The sequence below is a fragment of the Rissa tridactyla genome, chromosome 4 (genome assembly GCF_028500815.1).
Source record: "Rissa tridactyla isolate bRisTri1 chromosome 4, bRisTri1.patW.cur.20221130, whole genome shotgun sequence".
NCBI lineage: Eukaryota > Metazoa > Chordata > Aves > Charadriiformes > Laridae > Rissa > Rissa tridactyla.
In genome coordinates this window covers 10,708,634-10,735,526 of record NC_071469.1, presented here as the reverse complement: position 1 = coordinate 10,735,526, position 26,893 = coordinate 10,708,634, and the positions used below count along the sequence as shown (strand labels likewise).

Below are 26,893 nucleotides of genomic sequence, written 5' to 3'. Positions count from 1 at the left end.
GTGCATTACTAAGAGAACATGACCTTTCAGACCATCAAATGCATGCAAACAGTCTTCCTTTTTGAAATTATTTTTAAACTGGTTTGCCATGCGTTGCTACTGTAGTTCCTTTTATTCTCCTGGCTGAAATAGAAAATGAAGAATTCCCCTGAACACAACAACTAATGCAGTTTATGCTAGGTAAAGAAGTGATATAAATGCAGAAATGCAGAGTTCAACTCAGCATTTTAATTCAGAACACTTCCTGTTTTACTGCCAAAATTGAAATGAATCGCAGGCTTGCTTCTCTTATTTGCTTTCCGTATAGTTTCATATTAAGTAGGATATATATTGCTCACCAGAAGGACAAGAACACACCCTAAAAAAACAGAAGTAAAAGTGCGTAGGAGTAAATTATATTTCTTTGCATCAGTTTAAACCTTTACATCATCATGCTGCAAAGCACATTAAGTTTTAGAACCAGACAGTAAGAATTTGGATCTCCTTGTAGACTGATGCAAAAAAGGAGATGCCACAGTACAAGCAGAATGTTATGTAGTACCAGTATATTCTGCCATTAACAGCAATTAATTTGTATGCAGCTTTATTACAGATAGCTAAAGTGGGGAAGAATGTGGTTAAAGCACTACAATTTCATATATACTCAAGAAAAATGAGTGCAGTTTTGAATTCTTGCAAAAAGACTCATTGCGTAGCCTTGAGTAAGTCAGAATCTCCCTGTGCCTCAGTTTTTCCCGGGTAAACAGGACACAGGGGAATCTTTTGTCATTATGTTTAGATAATACTCAACACCATGGTTTCCTCATGTACTACTGGAACACAATTGATCATCATAAATGTCCACCTTAGAGGAGTAGGAAAGAAAGAAAGAAAGGGGAAAAAAAAAAAAAAGCATTGAAACTAAGACATTCCAAGCAGCTGAATTCTGGCTTCCATATACAGACAGTGGATGAGGGAGGTTAAACATTGCTGCAAGGTATATGTATGGTAGAAAGAATAACAAAAGTAGTAAAAAAAAAAAAAAAGGAAAACAATTTTTAAGTTACACATTTCCTACACCCTGACCATGCAAGCACATTTGGAGTTCAAAGTTCCTTGCCATTAGCTGAATGGCTTCAAAGAAACGTTCCTTTTGGGCAAATACATAACCTATTCAGAGAACAGCACCGCTGATAGCTTGCAAGAGTAAATTACTAAGCAGAAATAAAGAAAGAAGCAGAAAGCCTTGCCAGTTTGAAAATCCACTCTCCTCAGCATATATTGTAAATATTCATCCATCACCCAAGTTTCATCACTCTTAGCAGTAGATACTGTTTCTGATCTCTCTCTTTTCCTTGCCCCTTAACTTCTGATTCCCTGCATTCATCCTTATTACCACAGTCTTTTTGCTCTAAAACTGGCTGAGTTTTAGAAAAAAATTCCTGGTAATACACAGGAATACATTGGTTAAAAAGAGATTTTCCTGAAAATGCTGACTCCTTTAGTCCAGAAAACAGCAAAAAACAACAAAAACCCCACAACAAAACCCAAAAGCTACTTCCATGCTGGGGTAAGGATGCTTTTCTATAAAGCTGAAATACTCAAAGGTAACAGTTTCGATATCTGACCAACAGTGGTTACAATAAAATTATAAACATACATTTTCTCTGGCCTTTCAGTCAATCATTATACTGCTAGAGAACTGTTTGTTTTTTTTTTTCTTTACCTGAGTTTTTACTCAAGGAGCATATTGGTTGTCCAAGTTCTTCCTCTCTCCTTCAAGACTATAAAGTGTAATTTTCTTTGAAGCACAAGTCTCTTTTTCTCATGAAGATAGCCTTGAAAATGTGAATTTATGTAAACTAATAGTAAGGTCTGGATGGGACATAATTCACCCTCCTCGTTCCAAAGCCTTCTGTCAAGGGAGTGAAGAGGTAGCTCAAACAAATCTTTCTTCTAATAGTGTGATGCAAAATACATCACAAATGGTGTGTTTTGAATCATAGCTCATATTAGCCTCTCCTCAAATCTCTGCTTTTAGATCCTTAACTACAGGGAACAGTAACTGTTGAACTGGATTAGCAGGAAGCCCCAGGAAAAAATTTCCAAGCCTAGAAACGTTAATGACCATATTCAGATGCAAGTTTCGTGCAGCTCGGATGATTTTCAGCTCAGCTTTATATACAGCCACACATGGATCCTTGACACAATTTTCAAGAACTGCCTATAATTTCTTATGCAAATTATCTGTGTAATTACTCGGCCTTTTTCCTTTTACATACTTATAGACTCTAAGCGGTGATGTGCAGCACATTAGGCATTGTGTACACAACTGCAACAAAAAGGTCTCTCTTATCCAGAAACACAAGCTAAGCAGCCTTACAGCTAATGAAAAAAGGAAGAGGGATTATGCATGATGGAGATTTGAGGCCGAGTCTCCATCACACAGGAAAAACAGGAGCAACAAATTTTATTAAAGAAGAACAAATACTTGCACCAATTTTCTCTTTTTTTTTTTTTTTAAATTTATTTACACACACACAAAAGTGTATTTATGGCCAGTGAAACCAGTAGTCTAACTAAAACAATGTTGTGAGACAACAAATACATCTTTTTAGTACAAAATCCAGAATTGTTTTTAGTAAGCAGTAGTAAGCTACTGGTAACGTGAATACTGTTTCATGAAAAAAATTAATTTCTGAAAGCACAGGGAAAATAAGAGCATGCAGTTTGTGAAGAAATAAAGGCATCTAGTTTTATAAAAATTACACTAATTTTGATTTTTAAAAAGACTCTTTCAAAACAGTTTCATTGCCTTAAAGTAGGAAGATGAGAAGCTGTGATTTGGAACTTAAATCCTGTGTTTGATAAAACTTGTTTAAATTTAAATCTTAGAAATCTGTTCACTAGCCTATTAAACAACTCAGTGACTCATGTACTGAAAAACAGATCACATCATATAAACTACAAAAGGACCTTTGTTTCTCAGATTTTCAGTCCTATGGGGTTACGGCCATCATGGTTTAACTGCTTTTCTTTGCTACATACTGCATCTGCAGCTATTTACATCTCTGTTTCTTTTCCATTCCTTCTCAAAACTCAATACAAATACCTATGATGTATGGATTTTGTTTTGCATAAACACAATGCAGTACTGCATTTTTGGTATGTTGATATAGGTGTTGAGGTCACAACTGTATTTTTTGTGTTATATGCTGACAGAACTGTCTATCTATAGTCAGAAATAAACAATTTAAAGTAGCATATTTCAGTTGACAAAATTTCTCCATTTTGAATTAGTCTTAACTCTTATTTTCAAGAAAGCTTTTAATTTCGTTGCTTTGCTGGAAAGGCAGGAACACATGCAAGGGAAGTCAAAGACCAACTTGATCAGTAAATCACTGTTTGACTTGGACGTTCAAAGGACAATTTTATCTTACGCAAAACAATTTTAAACATCTATTTTTGTAAAAGATCGTCAAGTATGCATAGGAAACAAGTTCTCAATGATTTCAGCTCCTTAAGATTCTGTAGTACTGCCCTGTTTACAGAGGGAATCCATCACTGCAAACAGGATTCAGGGAGTCTTCACTCTCTATCTTGTGCTCAGGCCCCCACTATGTGTGAGAAAATATGCTTAGGATAGCGAGAGTATGGGAAGCAAGTTTTGGGACAGTAGCCCAAATAGCAATAACGACCTCTTGCAAGGTTAAGAACTCAAAATTGAGGAAATTCCAAACTTCAGGTTGCTCTGGCAACCCTGGGTAAGGAATGAGTAGACAATGCTGCACATACACAATCAACATGCAAGTTGCTATGATTTTTCACGTGCCTTTAAAACACAGATCAAAACTACACCTGAACAGTTACGCAAGGTCTTAACTTGAATGCGTAAAGCCCTACAAAATATAGTATCAAATGTCTGTAATGAAACTGCACACAGTTTCTGAGGCCATGTCTTAGATGTTGTTAACGAACATAAAAGAAAGACCACAGATAGCTGACATGAAAAATTACAGATTAACTAAACAGAAAGACAGTGAACTGCTATATTTTTAAAAGTTTAAAAGATTTTAAGTTGTTACAAATCTGTTACTGCTGACAACATCTAAGGAATTAACTAATTAGCTTTTCCAGAGTTGAGTACCTGAAGCTAAATGTGAGCACCTAATAAGCTATAAGAAGTGTTATAAAACAAAGATAAATGTTGAACTACAAATTATAAACCCTAAATATTTAGGGTTTAAGTTTTTATATTTTCCCCTTTAATTTCCAGGATGGCTAAAGGTCACCATTTTTATCTTTTTCCCCTCTCACAATATTCTTAAAACATAATTTTCTTGAACTGTTATGACAGGAAGTTATACATTTCTCTATCAAAGACCCAATTTCAAGTGATTTATTATTTAATTTCCTTTTTCATATCTCTGTGGCTATAAGATTTATGCATAAATACATGTTTTTAATGGTTTCAAAAAGCCACTGTAGTATCTTATATAGTACAACTTCACAAATGCTCGGCTTAATTAATGAAGCAGTAACAAGGTAAACAAGTGCTGTAGAGATATTATTTATTTTGTTCACAAAAAAGCCTAAATTATTGATTAAAAAAACCCACCCAAAATAAAAAGAAAATACAGTAATAATTACTGAAGCATAACCTATTAACACAATTACAATTTATTTAGAAAACACGAGAAAACCACTGCAGCTGTTGCTGTTCAATTACTCTGATCTATAACAAAATAAAATGCTCATTATTTAAATTATTCTGTTTCTCTCATCATTGCTTCAACTATGTGTTAATTCAGTGCTCTAAAATGAAATTCTACAAAGACCTCTGTATTAAAATTAAAAAATGTTGTACACCTTTGCTATAGAAACTAAATTTTGAATTTGAAAATACTGTGAACCTTGAATAGGACATAAGTGATAAAAATATAGAGATATCTGGAAGTATAAGAATTTAAAAGAAAAAATAGAAGCTAGTCTCTCGTCATTCTGTGCAATCACAAGAGGTTTGTACTGCCCATCAGTTGCATGTCACCCTGCGTGTATTTCAAATAAGACCCCCCCATCCCCACACACATCACAAAGAATAGGATTAAGTGCTCTCTGTCTGGTCTGGACAATTTCAGTCCCTTATGAAGCTGAACAGTTTTGTCTATCTTCTTCACTTAAAGTGCTGTGAGACGAGTCTTTAGATTATGAATGAAACCTGCGATGATGTGCATGACTGTTCATGGGTAAAGGATGAGTTCACTAGGAAGTATTTTGATTTCCTATTATTTATGTAGGAACTCAGTGAAAACCTTATTTCACAAAACCTAAAACCCATCCAAAGGGGTTCAAATGAAAGTGTTAGTATTTTTTGTCCACTCCTGCATTTTTAAACCAAGTTCTAATCACTTAACTAGAGGTGACTTAGTAATCTAACACATCCAGGAACATAGCGTAGCTCTGGAACTTGAACTCCGTTGTTTTCATAGTAAAATTATGATGGGGCAGAACAATAAAGAAAAAAGAAGGAAAAAAATCCACCAAAAAACCCGCAAACAGGCTCTCCTTCAAATTCTGGCAAATAGATCCTATGAGGAAAATATAGTAAACTTGAATTAAAATCTTGTTCATCTCTTAAGTATAATTTCCTCTACTGGTCCCTTTCTCAGCAGGGGTGTGGGAAGTGGCTGGGTTTGTAGCATGCAGCCAAAGCAATGAACTGAACACAAGTGTTCTGCCACTTCAAGAGAAGGGAATTTAAGCATATACACTTCTTGGACAACTTCTTGACAGATTTTTTTAATTATTTGTATTTTTTAATCTTTCAGTACTAATACTGAAACATCAGTACACACCCATGTGATTACACATTTAACTCTCTCATTTTTCAGTAAGCAATAATTGCAGGAGCTCTGGTTAAAAGGAAACTCAATAATTACACTGATTACTTGGTAAATTTGAAGAGACTCTGGAGCTGCAGCAGACTAATATTGTGACAGGAGTTTTTAGATCTTTCAGTTATGGTCATTATTCACAGAAGGAAATAATGTATTTCCAGATTGTTGACAGAGAGAAGCCGTTTGATATAAAATAAAAGTAAAATAAAAATTATTGTAATTCATTAGGATATATTGCAAAGAATAAATAATCAAAATCTATAGTCCTATAATGAAACACATTTTAATAAAAGGGTACAAGGGAAAGTAATGACTTGGTCAAACCTCAGAGGGAAGCAATGCCAAAGTCATGCAGCTCAAACAAAGAATGCGTAGACAGATCTGACATATGGGCGCCTTCTTTAGAGAAAGCCTCTGTTTGGAGTGCAAGTCATTCTAGCTAATGGATAAGTCATGTTCATTGACAATCACATTAGCCCTTTTTGCTATTTTAGTCAAATAAGGCTAATCATTTAGCATGCCTAATTTATATAGCTATGAGGGTGGGTTATCAGTACAGATGTACTGAAGCATAAAAGACTTGGGAACACTGACCTATCTGTCAAATTTGATCAAGTCCAATGAAATTCAATTTGTTAATCTTGCTTCACAATCCTACCCTCATGCACTCTAATACATTTTGTATTGCACTGAGATGCAGAGTCTGCAGTGAGACTTTTTATGTTGATTAATCAGAATCATGTATGAGCTATGTTAACATTTGGACTAAGAGACATGACTTTTAAAATTAGAAGTAGGACTGCAGATCTGTAAATATCTGTAACATGTATTTGCATGTCCAGTTCTTACCTTAAAGGACAAGACCACAGTCTAATATTTTAATAATAACAATAAAAGAAATTGGGACTGTTTTCTCATTAAACAGAGAAAATGCTGGTTTTGCATGTATATACACATCTACTCAAGCTTCAAAAATTAACCAATGCAAGTTACACATCTTTGGACTTCTCACTTCTCTAAAATAGTGATTAATGCTCATTTTGTACCTACAGCAAAGATCTGAGGCCAAGAGAAGTGCATAGCTCTCCTAGGACCCATGCAGGCCTCATTCCAAAGGAAACATCTTTTTCATCAGCTACGTGAGTTTCCGACAGTCAAGTTTAGCCCCTGTCTTTGAATGTAGTGCTGCCTAAAGATATCTACGGAGTCTGGATACAGTGAATTGAAATAGCACAATCTCTGAACAGTTGTTTTTTTTGCTGTTTCCAGTCTACTCTAAGAGCAGCTACATTCACATAGATGATTTGTCCAATATTTGCATAATGTGGTATAGCAGAGAGCTACAAAGATGATTAGGGGACTGGAACACCTCTCTTATGAGGAAAGGCTGAGGGATTTGGGTCTCTTCAGTCTGGAAAAAAGACGTCTGAGGGGTGACCTTATCAACACTTATAAATACTTAAAGGGTGGGTGTCAGGAGGATGGGGCCAGGCTCTTTTCAGTGGTGCCCGGGGACAGGACAAGAGGCAATGGGCACAAACTTGAACATAGGAAGTTCCACCTAAACATGAGGAGGAACTTCTTTACTCTGAGGGTGGCAGAGCACTGGCACAGGCTGCCCAGAGAGGTGGTGGAGTCTCCAACTCTGGAGACATTCAAAACCCACCTGGACGTGTTCCTGTGTAACCTGCTCTAGGTGACCCTGCTCTGGCAGGGGGGTTGGACTAGATGATCTCCGGAGGTCCCTTCCAACCCTATGATTCTATGATTCTATGATATATAAATTTGCAGTTAGAAGACTCTCAGTCCTGGTTTGTTTCATGACAGTCCTCCTTCTGAAGGAGTTTCCTACCTTATTTGGTTGTCTCACCATACAGGACAAAAGAACATTCCAGTCCCTGCCCAAATTGCATACGGAAGCTTAGTGGATTGAATTAGAGAATCAAACTTGAATAATTACTATGTTCCTCAATTTGAGATGAGTTGGGATAATAACTGTATCCAAGTATAGGCTCCAGCAGTAATACTTGGTCCTTCAATCATACCAAAATTCAAGAAACAGTTCTGGAACACACAGAACATTTGTTAGAGGAGAGCGACCAGAACAGGCTTGAGTCAACCTGACTTAAAATGTCTTACCTATTTCTAGTAATGGAAAATAATAAATAAATAACTAAGGTAAACAACCTTCCCACTCAATTGAGCTTTTACTTTATGTTATAACTAAAAATAAGTAAAGGAATAAAGCAATATGATTTTTTATTGGTGCAGGTGGACATAATTCTGAAATCATACGTGAAGCATTCAGTTAACATTCATGAGACTTGACAGATGCATTGTCTGGGAAATAACATGGTTCTTTTCCCCATTAGATATCTTTACATAAGCGGATTTTCCATATTATACTGAATATCAGTGGACATCAGACTGAAAGTGTAAGTAATGTGAAGTCATAAAGTGAACTGTCTTGAAGAGGCTGTCAGTTTACTTATGACCTATACGTGCACAGTGGAAACAAACTTTGCATACCACTAGCATGCCTGAATCTGTCTTAGAGCTCGAGCACCAACACCACTACAAAACAGCTGTGAATGGGATGTGCAATCTGCTGATTCATGTTGAATATTTCTTACATTGTTTGTTTTGCTTCTCTGTATCACTGTCTTCACAATCATGGCAACTGAGGGGGGTAAAAACAATGTTGTTTGGAAGCCTGGAACAATTTAATTCTATTTCTTACTTATCAAGCTTAAACCCTAAAAAGCTCTGGGCACAATCAATCTAAAAGAAAGGAGCAGGGTAAAGAATATTAAAACCAAACCAAACAAACAAATAATAAGAAAACCCCCAAACCTGGCTTCTGACCTCAGTTATTTTTCTAGCATGAAACTAGAAGAAATACATGATCTTCTTAGGCAGTCATATATTGCCATTTAATCAGTTATGCCAGATATTACAAGGCTATCTTTCCATACCATAGAAAAAATACCCAACACTAAACACCTATTTTCTTACCCAGAACCAGCCTCACAACAACCATTTTTCAGAGCTTCCATTCATGGAAATGCTACTGAGTAGCATTTCCTGGACAGGCTGGAGAGCTGGGCAGAGAAGAACCTAATGAGGTTCAACAAAAGCAAGTGCAAGGCCCTCCGCCTGGGGAGGAAGAATGCTAAGCACCAGTATAGGTTAGGGGTGGACCTGCTGGGAAGTAGTTCTGAGGAGAAGGACCTGGGGGTCCTGGTAGACAGCAAATTATCCATGAGCCAGCAGTGTGCCCTTGTCGCCAAAAAGGCCAATGGCATCCTGGGCTGCATAGGGAAGACTGTGGCCAGTAGGTCGAAGGAGGTCATTCTCCCCCTCTACTCTGCACTGGTGAGGCCACAACTGGAATACTGCATCCAGTTCTGGGCTCCCCAGTTCAAGAGGGACAGGGAACTGCTGGAGCGGGTCCAGCGTAGGGCAACTAAGATGACGGAGGGACTGGAGCACCTCCCTTATGAGGAAAGGCTGAGAGAGCTGGGACTCTTTAGTCTGGAGAAGAGAAGGCTGAGGGGAGACCTGATTATGGCATATAAGTATCTAAAGGGTGGGCTGAAGGAGGATGGTGCCAGACTCTTTTCATTGGTTCCCAGTGACAGGACAAGGGGCAATGGGCACAAGCTAGAACATAGGAAGTTCTGTTCAAATACACGGAAAAACTTCTTTATGGTGAGGGTGACAGAGCACTGGAACAGGCTGCCCAGGGAGGTTGTGAAGTCCCCTTCTCTGGAGACTTTCAAGACCCGCCTGGATGCAGTCCTGAGTAATGTGCTCTAGGCAATCCTGCTCTAGCAGGGGAGTTGGACTAGATGATCTCTAGAGGTCCCTTCCAACTCTGAAGATTCCGTGATTCCGTGAGTAGCAGTGTTATCCTCTCACTGGAAAAACCATACAGCTGCAAAGCTTTTTGAAGGGAATATGAAATGGCATCTTCAAGTAAAACTGATTTTTTTTCTAAACAAAACATAACACTGCTCAGATATGGAAGGTGATAGACCTGGTTGTTGAATGGTGGTTTATATCTCAAAAGAGGAGATAGTGGGGAATTTGAGATATGCTGGAAGCACATTCTATTAACAGAAAAGACTGAAGCAGATGAAATCCTATGCAGCAACAAACCTAAAAATCCTCAATATCATGACAAGTTTTTTAACCCTTTCCTTCAAAAGAAAACATACTACAAAGCTCTGACAACTCCTGGGGAAAATAAATGTCTAATATGAAAATCAAATTAAATAGAATATGCCTATTTTTCTTTCTCTTGATTTTTCTGAAGAATGGAATCATCACTGCACCCATGATATCACCAATGTGTGCTGGGCTATGTATAAATCATCGCAGAAGGGAGATACCGAGTTAAAATTTCCAGATGTATGCAAGTCATTTACAAGAATAGGTTCCATAGCATAAATAAAGGGACATGGGCTTCTACGTTACTTTGGCTCTTTTATACCACTAGCCACGATCATAACCCAAGGTTTGCAATGGCTAAGAAATTACTTCAATTTTCTAGCTTATGAATTATGGTTTGGGACTTGCTTTTCTTGTTCTTTCTTTATATATCTGAGGGAAGTGCAATGCTATGACTATCTGTTTATGTGTTTTATAAGAAAATAGGTGAAAAAATAAAATACCAATTAACTTCTGTTGGTTAAAATCTTGTTTGAATGAGGTTTTGCATTCAAGAAAAGAAGGAAGAAGGAAATACATTTGTATATTTGCCTGGATCTTGTTCCATTGGTCTGAAAAGTTATTTGTGGAATTATATCTGTGACATATTCACATTTACACTACTGTATATCTTAGCATTCTGTTAGAGCTTGTAAATTTAGAATAAAGTGAAGACTCATATGTGGATGAGAATTAAAAAAATCTAGAAATTATTTAAACTAAAAATCCTGGCTCATGACTTCTTGCCTAATCACAGCTAGTCTCATGGTAATATTTGAAGGTCCATATTAGTCTCTGGATAGAAAGCTTTACTATAAGAGCAGGAAGAAGAGCAGGAAGAAGCACAACTACAGGAACAAGAAGCTGATGTCATCATCTTCATCATTAGGGGGAAAAAAATATGAAGGCACAGCATGGGTGTCACTATTTAAATTTCTAAAGCTTTAGTGAATGCTTTGCCATTGTGCACAAGTGAGATCATGGCCCTGCCCAGATACTTCTTTTAGGAGCTCAAACTAAATGGTGTATGAGCATAAACCCCAAGGCTACTGAGTCCTAACCACAGAAATCAACTTCTCTTCTTGTATGCAGTAATATTGAGAGAAAACTTTTAATTGCCTTACTGTGAGGGCACCAGGACAGCAAATTCTGTCTTGCATCATATCCCTTTCTAGTGGGCAGCTGTGTAAAAAGAATTTCATAGCTCCACTCCTGGATATAAATGTGTGTATGAATAAAAAGGGCATTCTAACTCATTAGGCCATGAAGATTATTAATAGCTGAGATACTTTAAATCTATACATCATAAATGGAAAAAATGATGTGGGTTTTTTTTTAATTTATATATTTATCTATATGTGTATGTATAATAAAGATATATACTATCCAGCTACCTGGAAACCTTGGTGAAAACTTTTTTCAAAGACACACTGAAATAAAAACCTAACACATACATTATGGAATGTTACCCCAGGAATTGGGATGTGTTTAAGCTACCATATAGCATTAGAGCAAAGTAAATCTCTTTTACTTTAATATTTACATGTTTGAGGTCGAATTGCAGGTTTTCCTCCTTTATTTTACTTTAAATTTTCTTCAAATAACTGTTGAACCACAGAAATCTGTCTATCACAGAGAACTTGACAAATTGAGAATAATAATTAAAAAGTAAAAAAACAACCAGGAAAACTGAAGGAGGGAAAAAGACAAACATAGTTAAATCTCATAATAGTTTGGTGTAAAATAAAGCATTATTATACCTGCAATGATGTCATCCATCTGCTCCAAAGCTGCTTCCAGCATATGACTAGCATCAGAAGCCATCATCTGTGATTTCTTCAGACCTTTAAAGTTTCTACTGAAAAGACAGATGAGATCATGTGTTACACTAAACCAGACCTGATAGAAAATATGTCACTGTTACATTATAAATTAAGCCACACAAACAAAAGTCCACACAAGCAAAAATACAGCCTAATAATATGAAAACTAGCAAAATTGTTCCTATTCTTGATAGATGACTTGGGATTTCTGACGGTTTTATTCATTGTTGATTTTTATTTTTTTTAAATAAATCTTACTAAACCAAGGAAATGCAGATGGAAACAAAACCAAACAATCTCAAATCCTGGAAGCTTGAGATCCCCCTATCCTTCATCCTTACCAATGGCTTTATAGATTCAACGTTCAGTGCATTTCAACCTTTTGCACTGTGGGGTAAGAGGATTGACTAGATTTCAATGAAAGAATGAACATATGGTGAAAAACATCCTTAACCCATAATCAGATCTCTGCAGGAGCTCTGCTTTTTGATTGCTGCCATAAGAGTAGAGAATGAAGAGATACAAACCTGTTGCTGGCTCAGCCCCAGGTGTAACTATATCTCATATGGCTTTCATATCTGACCTCTACGTTACAGCACACCAAGTCCAGCAATTCTCACATCACTTTTACTCCTCCTTCCCTCATTCAATCTTTCTACCAATTCTTTCATGACACTGAAAATACAGTTCTTTCCATTCTGATAACCAAAATGCCACAAGTATGAAATTTCTGTTTCATGCTTCCAAGTATGAAAGTTACTGCTGCCTCTTGAAAAAAGGATTAAAGAAAGACATTCATGTTACCATCTGACATTAAGGACAAAATGTTCCAAAATTAGTCTCTGGTTGTGAGTTGGTTTTGCTGGATTCTTAGTCAAGTAGCAGTCACTATTGTCAACAGATGACATTTCAAAGAGCAAAAGAATTTATGCTGTCTATTTCACTGCCAGTGAGAAAATTCTCTATGAAATAAGGCCCTTTTGCACATCACTTCATCACTGAAGTATGAAACCAGTGCCCACACAGTGATGAATAGGGATCGTACACGTGCATAACTTTTGCAGTGCTCTAACACACAACTCAAAATACTGACAAAGCCTTTAAAGGATCATGGAATACGATTTCTCTTCCATGAAGGGTGCAATTCAGTCTTTTGACATTCAATCTCCTGATAAAGTAAGTTTTTGAATCTATGATTCAGAACTGCTCGATTTTGAGAGCTTTCTAAGCACCACAAAAGACACCTGTCTGACAATGGCTAGAGATATCCTTCAAATGATGCAGGTTGTCAGTACGTGTATAGGCAATAGTCATATGTTTGTGGGGCTGATTATTCCAATGCCACTGAAATTTCACTAACCTTTACTTATCATTCAGTTACCTATGCTAAGAATTCAATTACTTTGAATTTAAATAAATATTACAATAATCTCTAATGGCAATTCACATAGATGAAAATACTTTTGTGCAGTGTTCATCCAGTGACAATTCAGACACTGGCCACCATGATCAATGACATGACTGGTAGCTAAACCACCCACATTTACTCTCTCAGTGGGAGCCTGCCTAAGGACTGGAATGTAGAATCAGTAGCCAGAGGATAAAGTCAGCTTTAAAGAAAAAAAGCGTACCCATTTTTTTGTTTCAGAGGGTCTGTCAGACAATAAGTAATAAATCCCTAAAAGTACGCAGGACAACACTTAAGGCTGAATCCAAATTACTGCATCATAAGAAATACTCAATCTCAGTAATAAACCCAGTGCAATGGAAAAAATTCACTAACAAGTCAAAATTATTGGCTTCTCTTACAAACTAAGAATCCTGAGACACAGGCTTTTCTCTACAGTGCTGCTGAAATATACACAAAGAAAGTTAATTTATTAATAACCTCTGTGTTATCAGAAAGGTGTGTGTCCTATGTCCCATTCCAGTCAATGTATACAACACCACTATCTAGAGGAACAGATGCAGGAATAAGAGTCAGAAATTACTATGTTATAATTTGAGCTTTACCATTTATTTAACTTATTTAACTTCAGATCAAATTGATCTGAAAAGCGATACGAGAATGCCTTCTCAGAAAACGGAAGAAAAATCTTTAGAGTCACCCAAGGCAAAGATTAATGTAAATGAATGGTTGGTTTTGGTCTCTCCATTTTTGTCAAAAGAATAATTTAAGTATGAACAATGCTAAATGTAACTGAATTTCACCAAAATGCATTTGACCCAAGTATTTCCTTTAATGGTATTGTAAATAACACAAACTATACTCAGAATAATCTGGAAAGTCATTAAGACAGCTGATAGAAATTTACAATTTCAGAATGCTCACACATGTGAACTTTACAGACACTCCCTCTGATTCTGTTGCTTCAATTTGTTGGTTTTGGTAGATTTCCATCTTCTGTCGTCACATTTACCCACCAGTAGCTCAGTAGATTCCCTAAATACTTTGGAAATACCTTACTCTCAACTGCAACGAGCCTCCTTCCTTGCAATATTTCCCCTAGTTGAAAGCAACCATAACATGGGTAATAATCTCCTCGGTGAGAGGAAATCCACCCACAGTAAGCAGCTGCCAAAGAGGCACCTGGGCCACCTTGCTCCTTTGGTGGATGTGGCCACCAGCCACTCTCCCAGAAATCTATGGCCACCAGCTGTGTTGGTGAACTAAGACAGCAGACTGTCTCAGGAGGAAGAAAAAGAGGGAAAAACACTAAAAATAGCATAGAGTTTCCATTGCTACATTGCACTGCATGCTCTTATTTGCGCTGTAAACTACTGGTCCATGTGCTTAAAGCAGCTAGAGTGATACACAGTCGTTATTAACAAGAAATGTAGGACTACCATTTCTTCTAAACATCAAATAAAGTATTTGACTATCTGTAGTGAAACAGGTGCAGAAAATGCTGATATATTACATTACAAACTTGAAATTTTACTTATGGAAAAACCTTCAATCAAGATCTTGGCACAAACCAGAAAGCTTTGCTGAAAAATACCACCAGAACTAAGTCTTCTGTCTCCTCCCAGCCTCCACACTCTGCCTGTTTTGTCACCTGTATCCACGGTGTATTTGCTGCTTAACTGCATTAAGCAAGAGTAAAACCTGCTGATCAAACAACTGTTTATTAATGAAAGCAATGTTCTTTGCTCCAGAGCGATAATGTAATATTACTTGCTTAACATCTTTTTCTAGACAGACCTGTTGCTTGTGCTTCAGGCGAGTCTTACTTTCCCAGACACTCCCTTCTTACAGTATGACTGTTCTGAGCAATATTAGGAAAATAGCTTGTTAGATCTCATATGCTTTCAGTCACCATTTCTGATGCAGTTCTATAGAAATATCTGCAATTATGGATTATTTTTTAATTCTTATTTAATAACATGACACCTGTATCAATCCCAAGGCATACTGAATGCCTCAAACAGGATCCATCTATTTGCTGGTGTTTTAACTGCAATTCTTTTTACAGCTTTCATTCCTGAATGACATCAACAGATGCAGAACACCGTGACTATATAAAAATAAACATATATTTTGAAAAAAGAAGGTTTTTTAGCTTTGGTAAGGACTGAACAAAAACAATCTCTAATATTACAGTACAAATTCTAACCTTAAGGATTTATTAGACTAATTTATATACCAGCAAAATAAAAGAACCAATCTACTCACCTTTTCAGGTCCCTAAGAAGAAAAGAATTTTTTTTTTTGCCTGAGCAGTAAAAATTGCTCACTATTAATAGCCAAAGTTTTACTGTTAAACAGATGTAAGTCTAAATTATTATCATCCCTTCTGAGCCACACGCTCATACTAATTTAGAGCCCAGCCCACATACAAAGATATTGCAACCCTGTTTGTTGTAATTACCTAAGTAATAAGATCTTCCAGGAAGTGCATACAGAGAAACTGGTCTGAATGCCTAAATTTATTTTGCTCAGCTAGCTTTACCCTATAAATCCCAATTTGAGATTTGCATTTCAAATAAAATGAAAATCTCTTGTAGAACTATTGTGCTTAGAGCCAATATACCTTGCAAATTTCTTAACCTACTTTCTGTATGTAAAACGATAACTTACTGTGTCCAGAAAGAACGTAATATTTAACAGCCATATTCACTATGAGCAAGATGTTCTTCAGAATTATGAAAAGCCTTAATTAAATTTGAATCTTTCATGGCTGCCTTGAACCAGCAGCTGTCCAGAGATAAGAATGTCAACATCTAGGTAACTCATAAGTCAGATGTTTTTCCAAGGTTGCTCCTAATAATGAGGTTGCCAACTTTATCAGTCATGGAGAGGGGTGTGTTTTTTGACCAGAACTCCTGAAATCCAGATCTTGCCTTAATATTAATGGCTTGGGTGGCCTACAAATTCCTTTTACATTTAGAAGACAGAGCTAATAACTAACTACCACCACCTTTTTTTTTTTTTTTTTTGAATAAATACATGTTAGTAAACTGCTTAAAGATTCAAATTCAAGTATCACGTTCCTTTGTACTTAATGGTATAATGAAATTTCAAGTGGCTTGGGTAAGCCTCAGAAGTCCTCCACGCTTTTTTCAGCTGCAAGACGAGTCCTGAGCTGGAATGAACAAATGTGCACAGTTTCCACCCCCGCCATTTCCCACCTTGCTTCTTCCTGAGCCACATGCTGTACTGTATCCAGTGACCCCACAGGAACACAATTGCCGATTCATCTCTTCAACCTGGCTCAGTAGTTCTCATGACACCATCAAATACAAAAGTTAAAAATACATATTTGGATCCTGGCCTTTTAGAACTTGGCATACCTCTGTAATTAAGTTAATCCTTAGTCCTAAATAACCATCCACAGCTGCTGGGAACAGAAGAAGAAGAATTTCTGATGATCGCTAGAATGACCGCCTAAGGAACACTATTTATACAGCATCCTCCAGGACTACCCAGCCAGAAATCCTATTCATCTGATTATAGCTTAAATTTAATTTATTTGTTAATATAGACACTACTTGCCCTATTTCCCCTTCATGTGCTTCACTGGAATAGGTGGAAGGGTAAATAGAACCCTTCCTTCGTTTATTACCCTTTATGTAATAAATAAAAACAAGACTATAGTTTTTTTTTTAAGAATAACTAGAATGGGAATAAAAAAAAATAAATATTTGTTTTCAGCTAGAAAGTGTAAAGCGTACACTCTCAGGGGGAGGAGGAAGCTCTAGAGAGAAATACAGATTAGCCAAAGTTGAACAAAAACCTGATACTGAACTATTTCAGGTAGATGGTAGAGTCTCTAATCAACATATTGTTGGGAGTCCTTATATGAAGGGGCATCCTGAGGTGAAGCACAGTACTAGTACAATACCTCCAAGATGAAAATGAGCTAACTAAACTCATTAACTAAATAAGCTAGACTAACTTATGCAGGCAGCTGGGTATTACCCTGGCACTGTAAAGCCACCATTTTTGTGTGCTGCTGATGTAAGTTAAGAGTGACCAGCAGTTAAGAACTATGGTGCTTTTAAACATATTATACTAAATAATTTGATTTAAAATATAGAGGGAACTGAATGTAGTTAAATTTACTGCATTACGAAGTAGCAAAGTCAAAGCCAAACACCTGTTTTCAAAAATAAACCCATTACCTTTTCTAATACAAGTCTGAATTTCAAGGTGGGGGTGGGGGGTGGAGAAAGCATGCTTAACAGTATGCTAAAGGATCTGGCTGATACTTTATGATACTTTAAGAACACAAATCACCTCATAGTAACTCCTCCACAGGACTCATGGATATTAAGTTACAGTTGCTATTGGTACCATAACCAAATTTCCTGACTTATGTTTGTACAAAGTCTCATCCTTACATATAAAAGCTGACGCCGACAGAATGGCATGTGCAAAGGGAGGTTTCTTCAGCTCCCCTATAGCAGTTCTATCAACTGTAGAAAGTTCTTTATTCCTTCAGTGTTGTTTTAAACATTGTTCATAAAAGCTTAAAAAAGCACTTAATTTAATTTTAAATTGTTATCAGATATTTTAAGTTTACTCTGTGTTACACACAGTATAAAGGGAAACGTTATAGCTTCCGACTTTGCAAATCTTAAAACCAAAACTAAAATTGCATTATTTATTATTGTACTAAATGAAAAAAAAAACAACCCCTAAGTATTTTCTTTCAGTTGTCATCTAACTAGTTCAAATTTCTAGCTAGTTAAAATTTCAAAAAACCACAATGAATAAATTCTTTGGATATAAACCTCAACTAAATAAAGCATTACATGGTAAAATACACAAGAGGAAAGTTTCTGAACCAAAACATGAACATTTCTGATCTTAAAATAAATGCAGAGATGAATGGCATACAGAAGTCATATTTGATACTACAGTTCACATTTAGGTGTAAAAATATTACAATTAAGAATAGTTAGACCCCTAGAATTCTGACATTTAAAATAAACTATGTTTTTTATTTTCCCTTCTAATCTCAGGTATTCACTGTCCTCAAGGTCACAGCTTCAAATTTTCATGAAGATCAACATTTCAAGTAGGTCTTCTAAGTTACCTAACTCCAGATCCAATGCCTGGGAAACTGCATCCCCACCTTCCGCCAAAAAAAAAAAAAAAAAAAATATTTAACAAACCAAACTGAAACCACAACAACAAAAAAACAACAACCAAGCAAAACCCAACAAAAACACATAACAGTTGAAAAACTTAAGCTGAGAAATGATATAATGAATGATCCTGTGAAAGTAAATTCATGCTCTAGTAAACTGAAAGGTGAGAAATGGTAATAAAAGTAAACACAGAATTCATGCATGAATGAACTCTGCCCTAGCGTAAAACGGAGGACAAGACTTTGACAGAAGTTGAGAGAGAGATTAGGTGTACATGATTAACAAATGTATTCAAAGCTATCCTCTATAAAAATCCTAAAAATTTAGACAAACTGTACTGCCTGGAAGAAAAATTCTTTAAAAATTGAGAATTAGCAATAACATTCCTTATGGTTCATAAATAATTCTCAGGCTTTTTCAAACCTCTCTGAAGCAAAGGCTTCTCAGCCTGGCCATGAGGACCTGCTGGATCAGGCCAGTCCCTTATGGGAAATCTTAGTGCTAATTTTTGTTTGCCTTCCTGCATTTTAGTAAGTTTTGGAAATCATTCTTCTTGCCCACAAAGCTGTTATGGAACCAAGTCAGCAGAATAAGCACTACTAATAACTTACTTTATTAATCTATTAAATGTATGTGTATAAATTCCACTAGGGATACAGAAGTGTCTATGAGCACCATGAAAGAGAGATTTTGCATTAACTTCTGCAAGTACCATTCGGAATATTAGTCTGAAAACAGCTGTTTCACTGAAGCAGGTTAGTGCTAACAGACAGAGAATTTGATATCTCAAAGAAATGTAAGGAGGTCCTATTTTCAAATCTGCTCACAGTGTCCATTTCCTTCAGCTCCTTGATGTACACAAAGAATCCTTGTTAAAAAACAGCTGCTTTGCCAACAAAGAGCGAACACTCCTCAGCAAACTGGCTTAGTCTTTAGAACCCATACAGTCCTTGGTCCTAGTGCCTGTAGTGTAATCAAGACAGGTATCCATCAAATTCGTATGACTCAGAGGCAGAAAACAGCCATGTATTTTTGGAACTCTTAACGACACCATAAGAACAGTCATGCTCATTCAGACTAAAAGTCTGTCTGGCCCAGTGCTCTGTCTCTAATGATGTTCAGTGCAACACAGGTGCATAGTGATCAGTCTCCTGCTCTATCTTTCTCAATAAACAGCAAGCATTAAACTTTATGAATCACAGACTGGATAGGAACCATCAAGTTTCATAGACATTGACTGATCTACCCTCTGTAGATTTAACTGATTTCTTTTCAAATCCATTTTCTATCATTTTTCAGTGAATGTTCTGACATTACAAAAAAACAACCCAGTGCTTAATCACTGCTCACATTTTCATGCCACTATCTTACAGTCTGTTTCCAGTCCTACTTCCCTTTCTCCCCTACAACATCCCTGTTTAACTAAAGAGTTGTTATCCTGCAAGTTGTTCTCCTCAGATTAAACCCAAACTATACTTTTCAACACTCTTGCCACTTCTTTATTTACTTTTTCTTGTTTTATTGTACAGCTGTTGAGATGAGATGACCAAGGCTACATGTAGCATTCAAGTTGCGGGGGTATTTCTGACCTTTAGAAAAACACCACAAAAAAACTACATCATGACATAGGTGAATATGTGAATGCTTCCATGAAGAGTAAAAACAATGAATCTTTACAGAAATAACTCACGTCGTAGGATTAAAGAGTGGAGAGCACTAAGTGTTCCTTAAAACAGACAGACACTAAAGTAGGTAAGGATTGGTAGAGGAATTGGCACCAGTGGACACTGAGATACGAGGGATTTGTTTTTCCTGCAACAGAACCTCTGAGCAAAGAGGAGGGTTAACAAGCTAGGAAACTGATTTCCTGCAATCAAGAGAAAATTTCCATCCACAAGATCTCTATGGCAAAAAGCTGAGGTTTGGGTTAGACTACATGGAGAAACAGTCCAACATAGACACAACTAAGAGAGATACTTCTTATCATTATTTCTCACTATGAAATAATCTACTCTTTGGTTATTCAGGCTGTGAAGCTCTGTCCTGAATTTGCCTCAACTTTATTAATGTGATATTAATACTTTTGTTAAATCTAAGCCCAGCTTTAGACATAAGGCCTGAAAATGAATACTAAAAGACAGCTTTTTTGCTTAGAAAGATTTAATTTCATATTAGTATTTTTCCCTCTTTGAAACATTTTGTGCAGCAATTTATAAATAACTGGAAACATCACTAGGCTGGTTTAATATGACCCACCCTGCATCTGTAAAGACAAATATGCTGAATTCACACTAACAGAAACTGACAGTATCAAGTACTTCTGTATAAATTTAAGCTTCAGTAGCTATTTTGAGGAAAGTGTCTGTGGGAAACAAAGAAAGGAAAAATATACTTCTCCTAGAAACAGGAAATTCAACAGAAGTGAATCTGCTTGGATTAAAAGCATTAAACTAGGAACAACAAGTGGGTAACTATGAAAAGCACCATATCCCACATTACTCATCGCATAAATGAAAATAGAAATTTTCACAGCTGTGTGAGTTTAATGCTTGTGCTTATAGCCAAAATACTCTTATATCGATTGCTTCCTGAAGATTAATGAAAATATCTTTGGAAAAAAAGCTGTCTTCAAGTTTTTCTCTTTCTCTGCCTAAAGAATATGTTTAACCAAAAGGCAAAAATTCTCCATGGCAAGTTAAATCCTGATCTAAAATGACACATTTTGTTGATTTTGCTACTCCATTTTCAGAATATGGGACATCTTACTCCTTGCAGAACTGGCCAACAGGTAAGGAAGTCACTGTATCAAACATTGTGTTACAGACAATTTCTAAATCAGAGAATGATATATTCTCCTATTATGTTTACTTTCCATACTTAGTGGATTAACATAACTTCCTAATTACAGGACAAAGCATTATACAGAGGGAAAATGTTGCAAAACAGACACAACGGTAACCTGTCACCCAAAAGCAACATTTAATATTTTTAAGGTTCACATAGGTGAGAGAAACTTGTAATACCTCCAGCTGAAGAAACATTATCACAGGTGGCAAGAAAACTGTGACATCCTTTGTTGCTGTTTTTCCAGTGCACCCTAGAAGAAATACGAATACCAAGACAACTAGAGACAGATTAAATGCCCACTGAAACCAGAAGCTGACTTTAAAGGGAACACAAAGCAGCTCATACTGAATGTGTGATTAGATATATGGGTCTCCTCACTGACCTATTCTATGGAGGAGCTGTATGCGCTCACAGAAAAACACGTTAACCTAGCAAAGGACGTTAACAGGACCACCACACTGAAAACACACTCAAGTGCTCAGCTTTTTATTTCGCACTCATTTATGCGCGCTGTTACTGTTTCTGCTCTATCACCACAACTGAAATAAGTTTCAGGTAAACTGTATATCCAGTTTTGAGTATTTGGTGCAAACTTTTTATATGCTTACAAAAGAGTTCTGAAGTGCCCAGCATGCTGCTTCCATAAAGTAGATACATTCAATGGCACAGGATACAAAAGAGATCCCGGAAGTCTGCACTTATAGATAGCATCTTTTACTATCAACCATGCTAGGCATTCTCAAGTTCTTACCAACCACAAAGCCCATCATGATGTGTCTGCCAACCATTTCAAGGCATTTATCCTCAGTTCTAAACCAATGTAAAATGAACAAGTTTCCAAGTATTTTAGTTAACTACTTGAACATGGACCAAAAATTGTTTGCCAAAAAATAAAACTGGAGCCTAAATTTTGGGCTACTATATGTTACTTTCAGTTCACAAAAAACCTCTTTCAATCATATGAACCTCTTTCATATGATTGAAATAAATACAAAAATTGACATTGTTACTGCAAATGCCAGAGTATAACAGTATCTAAAGCAATATATTGTTATAAAGTTAGCCAAATTTTACTGGCTGTGAAATAAATGGATTAGACACCTTTGTACTGACATAGAAGACAAATGAAACAGAATTCTTTTATTACTTTAAAGGGTCTGAGTGTCATAGAAAGGCCAGAAGTCCACTCTTTTCCTACTTGGAAAGAAAAACATGGTCATGTTAACAAACACCAAACTACTGCTCTGTCATGAGGAAATTGTTTCATCGCTATTAGCCCTTATTGATAAGGCATAGTTTTGCTCCATGACAGAAACAGCACTGTTTACTTTGTCAGTTAAGAAAAGCAAATAAAATACATTCACTGTAAAATTACATTTACAGGCATACTGCCCAGCAAGCTAGGCAAGCTGCCTAGCATGGCAGTTTTATTAGTCTCAACTAATTTGGAACCTCTGCTTCTGAGTACCCAAATCTGGGTTTCCAAAGGAAGTGAGCAGCTGCTATTCCTGTTCTTCTCAATTAGTCCTTGGATAATCAGGAACTTTGATTAAATAAAAAACTACAAATGACTTTTGAATCCAAACTAAATTCATTCTACAGCATAAATTCCCTTTGTATCAAATAATTTACTCTGAAGACACACTCTATTCCCCATGTTAAAAAAAAAATGCTGTCTTCTACAGTCTGTCCTTTTGCAAGTAGTTTATGTGAAATGAGAACCAGCTGGGGTTCACAATCTACAAACAAAACTGAAGATGCTACCAAATTTCCCAATTAAATTGGAGAATACAATCAAAGCAAAACAGATTTGGAGCACAACACTGTTGCAACGGTTTTCTAATCCTTAGCCTAATCCACAACTATTATGAAATGCAGCACGCACTGGATAAAATACAGGTGAGTAACTATTGTGGACTATTAAGTATTTTTCACAACACTACAGCATGTTCTGCAAAGCAAGCCAGGACAGATCTTTTTCTTGCACAAAAGCTTGTTATAACAACTCTCCTTTCTTCCAGTAACAAAAGGTTCTAATATGATTTTCCTTTTGTACCTCTGAAGTTTGCCAGATCAGATCATAAATTGCTTTTCTCAGTTTCAGGAAAAATCACTACTTCGGATACATTCAGCTTCCTACATTGAAGAGCATTTTAATTCAAGAAATATTTACCTCATCATTTATAATGTTTATGACTGAGATTTTCAGGTTTAATATAATCTCTACTAACACTAAAATACTTTGTATATATACTTTTCATTACAGAAGACTACTTTCAAGAAAAGAAAACTATTCACTTGACACATTTCAATTTTTTTCGGATGCAATTAACACCTTCTTTAAGAGAATTACATCATGCTTTCATTGATATTTTACAACCAGTCTGTGTTTCTGGTCCATATAAGTAGCTCCAAATTTTAAGATTTGTTCTTAAAGAAGTTAAGAAGTTGTTCTTCTTCCCTTCTTGAAACAATTATTAAAGTATGTGTTACAATAGAGCTTACAACAAACGCTCTACTTATATATGCTTACATAGCACTTGCATAAACATATGTTAAATTCAGCTAGAGGAGGAGGTTTTTGTTTGTTTGGGGTGGTTGTGGTTTTTTTGTTGTTGTTTGGGGTTTTTTAGTAGTAAGTACATTTAATGCACAGTTAACAAGGGTAACTGGGATCCATGTCTCCGTACCTAGGTTGAAGCTATTACCACAGTTCCTACAGTCGAGCTGTTTCTGAAGCTGTTAATGTATGTTCTGAACACCTCTCAAGATCCAGTGACTTTTTTTGTCATTTTTTTCTCCAGGTCTGTTGGGTGACCATAAATCTGCAGGTGAAACTGGGAGTGATGGTAAGGACACTGGAAGAAGACCCAAGTTTATGTGATGTTTCACTTTTACCCTCACTGCAAAGTATATATAGAGGTTACAATTATAAATAAAGCAAAGCACAACTTCATACCTTAGGCTGGACATAAAAACCTGAAAAAAAGAGGTTTTCCACAGGAAAGAAAGGAATGGAATTAATAGGAAATTTCAGAAAAGAGCTTATGTTAACTTCATTGGGAAGACCTACACTTAAACCTAATGAGAACAGTTTTATGAAGCATATGGGAGCGTTATCACAGAATAATTGAGTCACAGAATAGTTGAGGTTGGAAGGCATCTCTTTAGATCACCTACTTCAATTCCTAAGAGCTTGTTTTTATTTGTATATAGGTTAGCATTGGCTGGAATGTCACCAAGGTATTGAATGTATAGGACAAAGATAATTTAATGGAAATTTCATTATGAACTACAGAATGATAGAATATTTTAAGTAAAACACAGACAAGTCTTATGCAAGAAAAACTTATTACATCTGCTGTCTAATACTGCACACAGCAAATACGATCCAGGTGAAATGCAGAAACTTTGCTTCCCAGGATGGTTTGTGCTGGTTTCCTATCTATTTAAGACACCAGATTTACCTCTACAAGCTCTCTGCTAGAGAAACTTTTTTCTCTGGAGGGAAACATCCACATACTTCAGTTTTGGAGATGACTGGATTACAAGCATTAGTTTATCATCATCACAGAAACATATTCATAAATCTTACTGCCATGTCATTAGAATAAGATGTTCTGATTATGTTATATTAAAGCAGATGCTACCATCTGCACTGCATTGTAGTGGAATAAAAATATGATTCACTATATTCAAGGGACACTTGGCAAATATTTTCCTGTCAAATTTCCCCTCAAATTAAGACTTCTGAAATAAACTTCGGGTTGAAAATAGTGCAAATTGGAAACAAAATTACTTCATTGTATGATCAGTACAGACAGAAATAACAGGGCAGCCCCAGCTAAGTCACCTCTGAATGTGGAGGCCAATCAGACTTGTTTTCAGAAGGGGATAATTCAGCAGCTTAGAGTTATCTCTGGTAATTACATTAACTGGCATACAATCCGTTGATCTTAAAGAGTATGAAGACATAGCCAACAAGTGAATCATTCTCTATGAATATTCTTACACATTATATCCTTGCTCTAATGAAAACAAGACTCACAGTCAGCATATGATAAGCAACACTTGTAACAGAGCCAGGCTTTGGACCTGTCTTTTTCTTCCATCCAGCAGGTCTTGACTTCCATTCCAGCAGGCCTTCGGTTTTACTTTACCCCTCCAGCCTAATTCAAGATTTTGCTGAAGGAGAATCAGGCCTGCTGATCTGTTTTCTCCAAATTCACATCTGCTTCAGCAAACCTTCATCAACTTAGCACCATGTCCTTGGGTGACACACAAAAGACCTCTCGTATAATCAACAGTTCCTGCTCTGTCATTGCAACTTTTTGGAAGTCAGATCCATCATTTACCATTCCAGGCATGCTGTCTGCCACATACTATCTGGTCACCATCAGGTTTCTTATCTTTTCCCCTCTTTACACCACAAAGTGTTCTATTTTTCCCAGTATTCAATTCTCAACTTACATATTCAGTTACTTCAGGTTTTATCTGGATAATTCAGATAAACAGATGAACACATATTTTTACGTGGCTATAAAATAAATACAAGAATATATTTTATATATCACATACACAGAGTTGAGAAAAACACTAATGGCTCCCTGTTAGTTTGTTGATCATCTGGCAGAGAAATAATTTTCTTTTGTCTGCTCTGGGTTAGTCTTTGGACAAAACTCATGATGATAATTTTGAAGAGCATCTTCATTATCTCTTGTTCAGTTTGAAACATCAGTATTAAGAGCTTTAAGAAAATATGCATTCATACACTGACCATCTGTGCTCCTTCCAGTTTTCTGTATCAGTATCAAGGAGTATATGATACCTTTTCAGTACAGCATATATTGACTTCACTTAATTGGTGGAAGGAAAAAAATAAAAAACTTAAGAAATTAACCAAGGAAAAAAAAACCAACAGAAAAATACCTAGAATGTCAAGAATAATTTCCACAGTTTTACCTGTTATTACTGGAACTTTGTCTGTGAATCCTTCTATAAATCAAAACACTTCTCTATGAATTTAATTTAGGATACCATACTACTTTACAACTGTAATGGCAGTAAGCTGATATAGGTTCAGTGCATTTAGGGACCTATTTAGTAAAGAATTAAACTGACTCATGCTCCCAGCAAGAAAGCTAAGAAAAATTTCAGAGCAGGAGAGCACTGGGGCCTTGGAAATGATTTTAATTTTTTTTGTCATAGATAACTATAGCGTTCTCTCCAAGAGAATTCTGAAAGATGCATCCTACATAACTAAGATTGCATTATTTCTTTGATGAATGCAGGAAGCAGAACAGGGAAACTGCATGCTACTACTGTTTTATGCATGTGAAGATACCAGATTATCCTCTTTGATCAGTATGAAACTATACAGCTCTTTCTCCTCAGCAGCTTTGGGTTACAGGTCTTCCAGAAACACTAGTAAGCTACACAATATTCACAACATCCTTGCTTTACAGGTTATCAAATTAGAGTTTAAGATCCAGGTCATGCTTACAGTCCTTTAAACCACTACATTGTGACTTGACAGAT

The 26,893-nt window shown here is 36.3% G+C and overlaps 1 protein-coding gene across 12 annotated transcripts in view; it reads right to left on the bottom strand.

Annotated features, from left to right (window-relative positions):
• PPFIBP2 (PPFIA binding protein 2) overlaps positions 1-26,893 on the bottom strand; it is a 117,828-nt gene that overhangs the window by 81,123 nt on the left and 9,812 nt on the right. For 11 of the 12 annotated variants that reach the window (XM_054198217.1, XM_054198216.1, XM_054198221.1 and 8 more), the window contains exon 2: positions 11,849-11,946. In XM_054198217.1, coding sequence (XP_054054192.1) covers positions 11,849-11,915 — 67 coding nt within the window. In that variant the 5' untranslated portion in view covers positions 11,916-11,946. The remainder of the gene's footprint in view (positions 1-11,848; positions 11,947-26,893) is intronic. The other variant, XM_054198218.1, reaches the window with a different exon arrangement.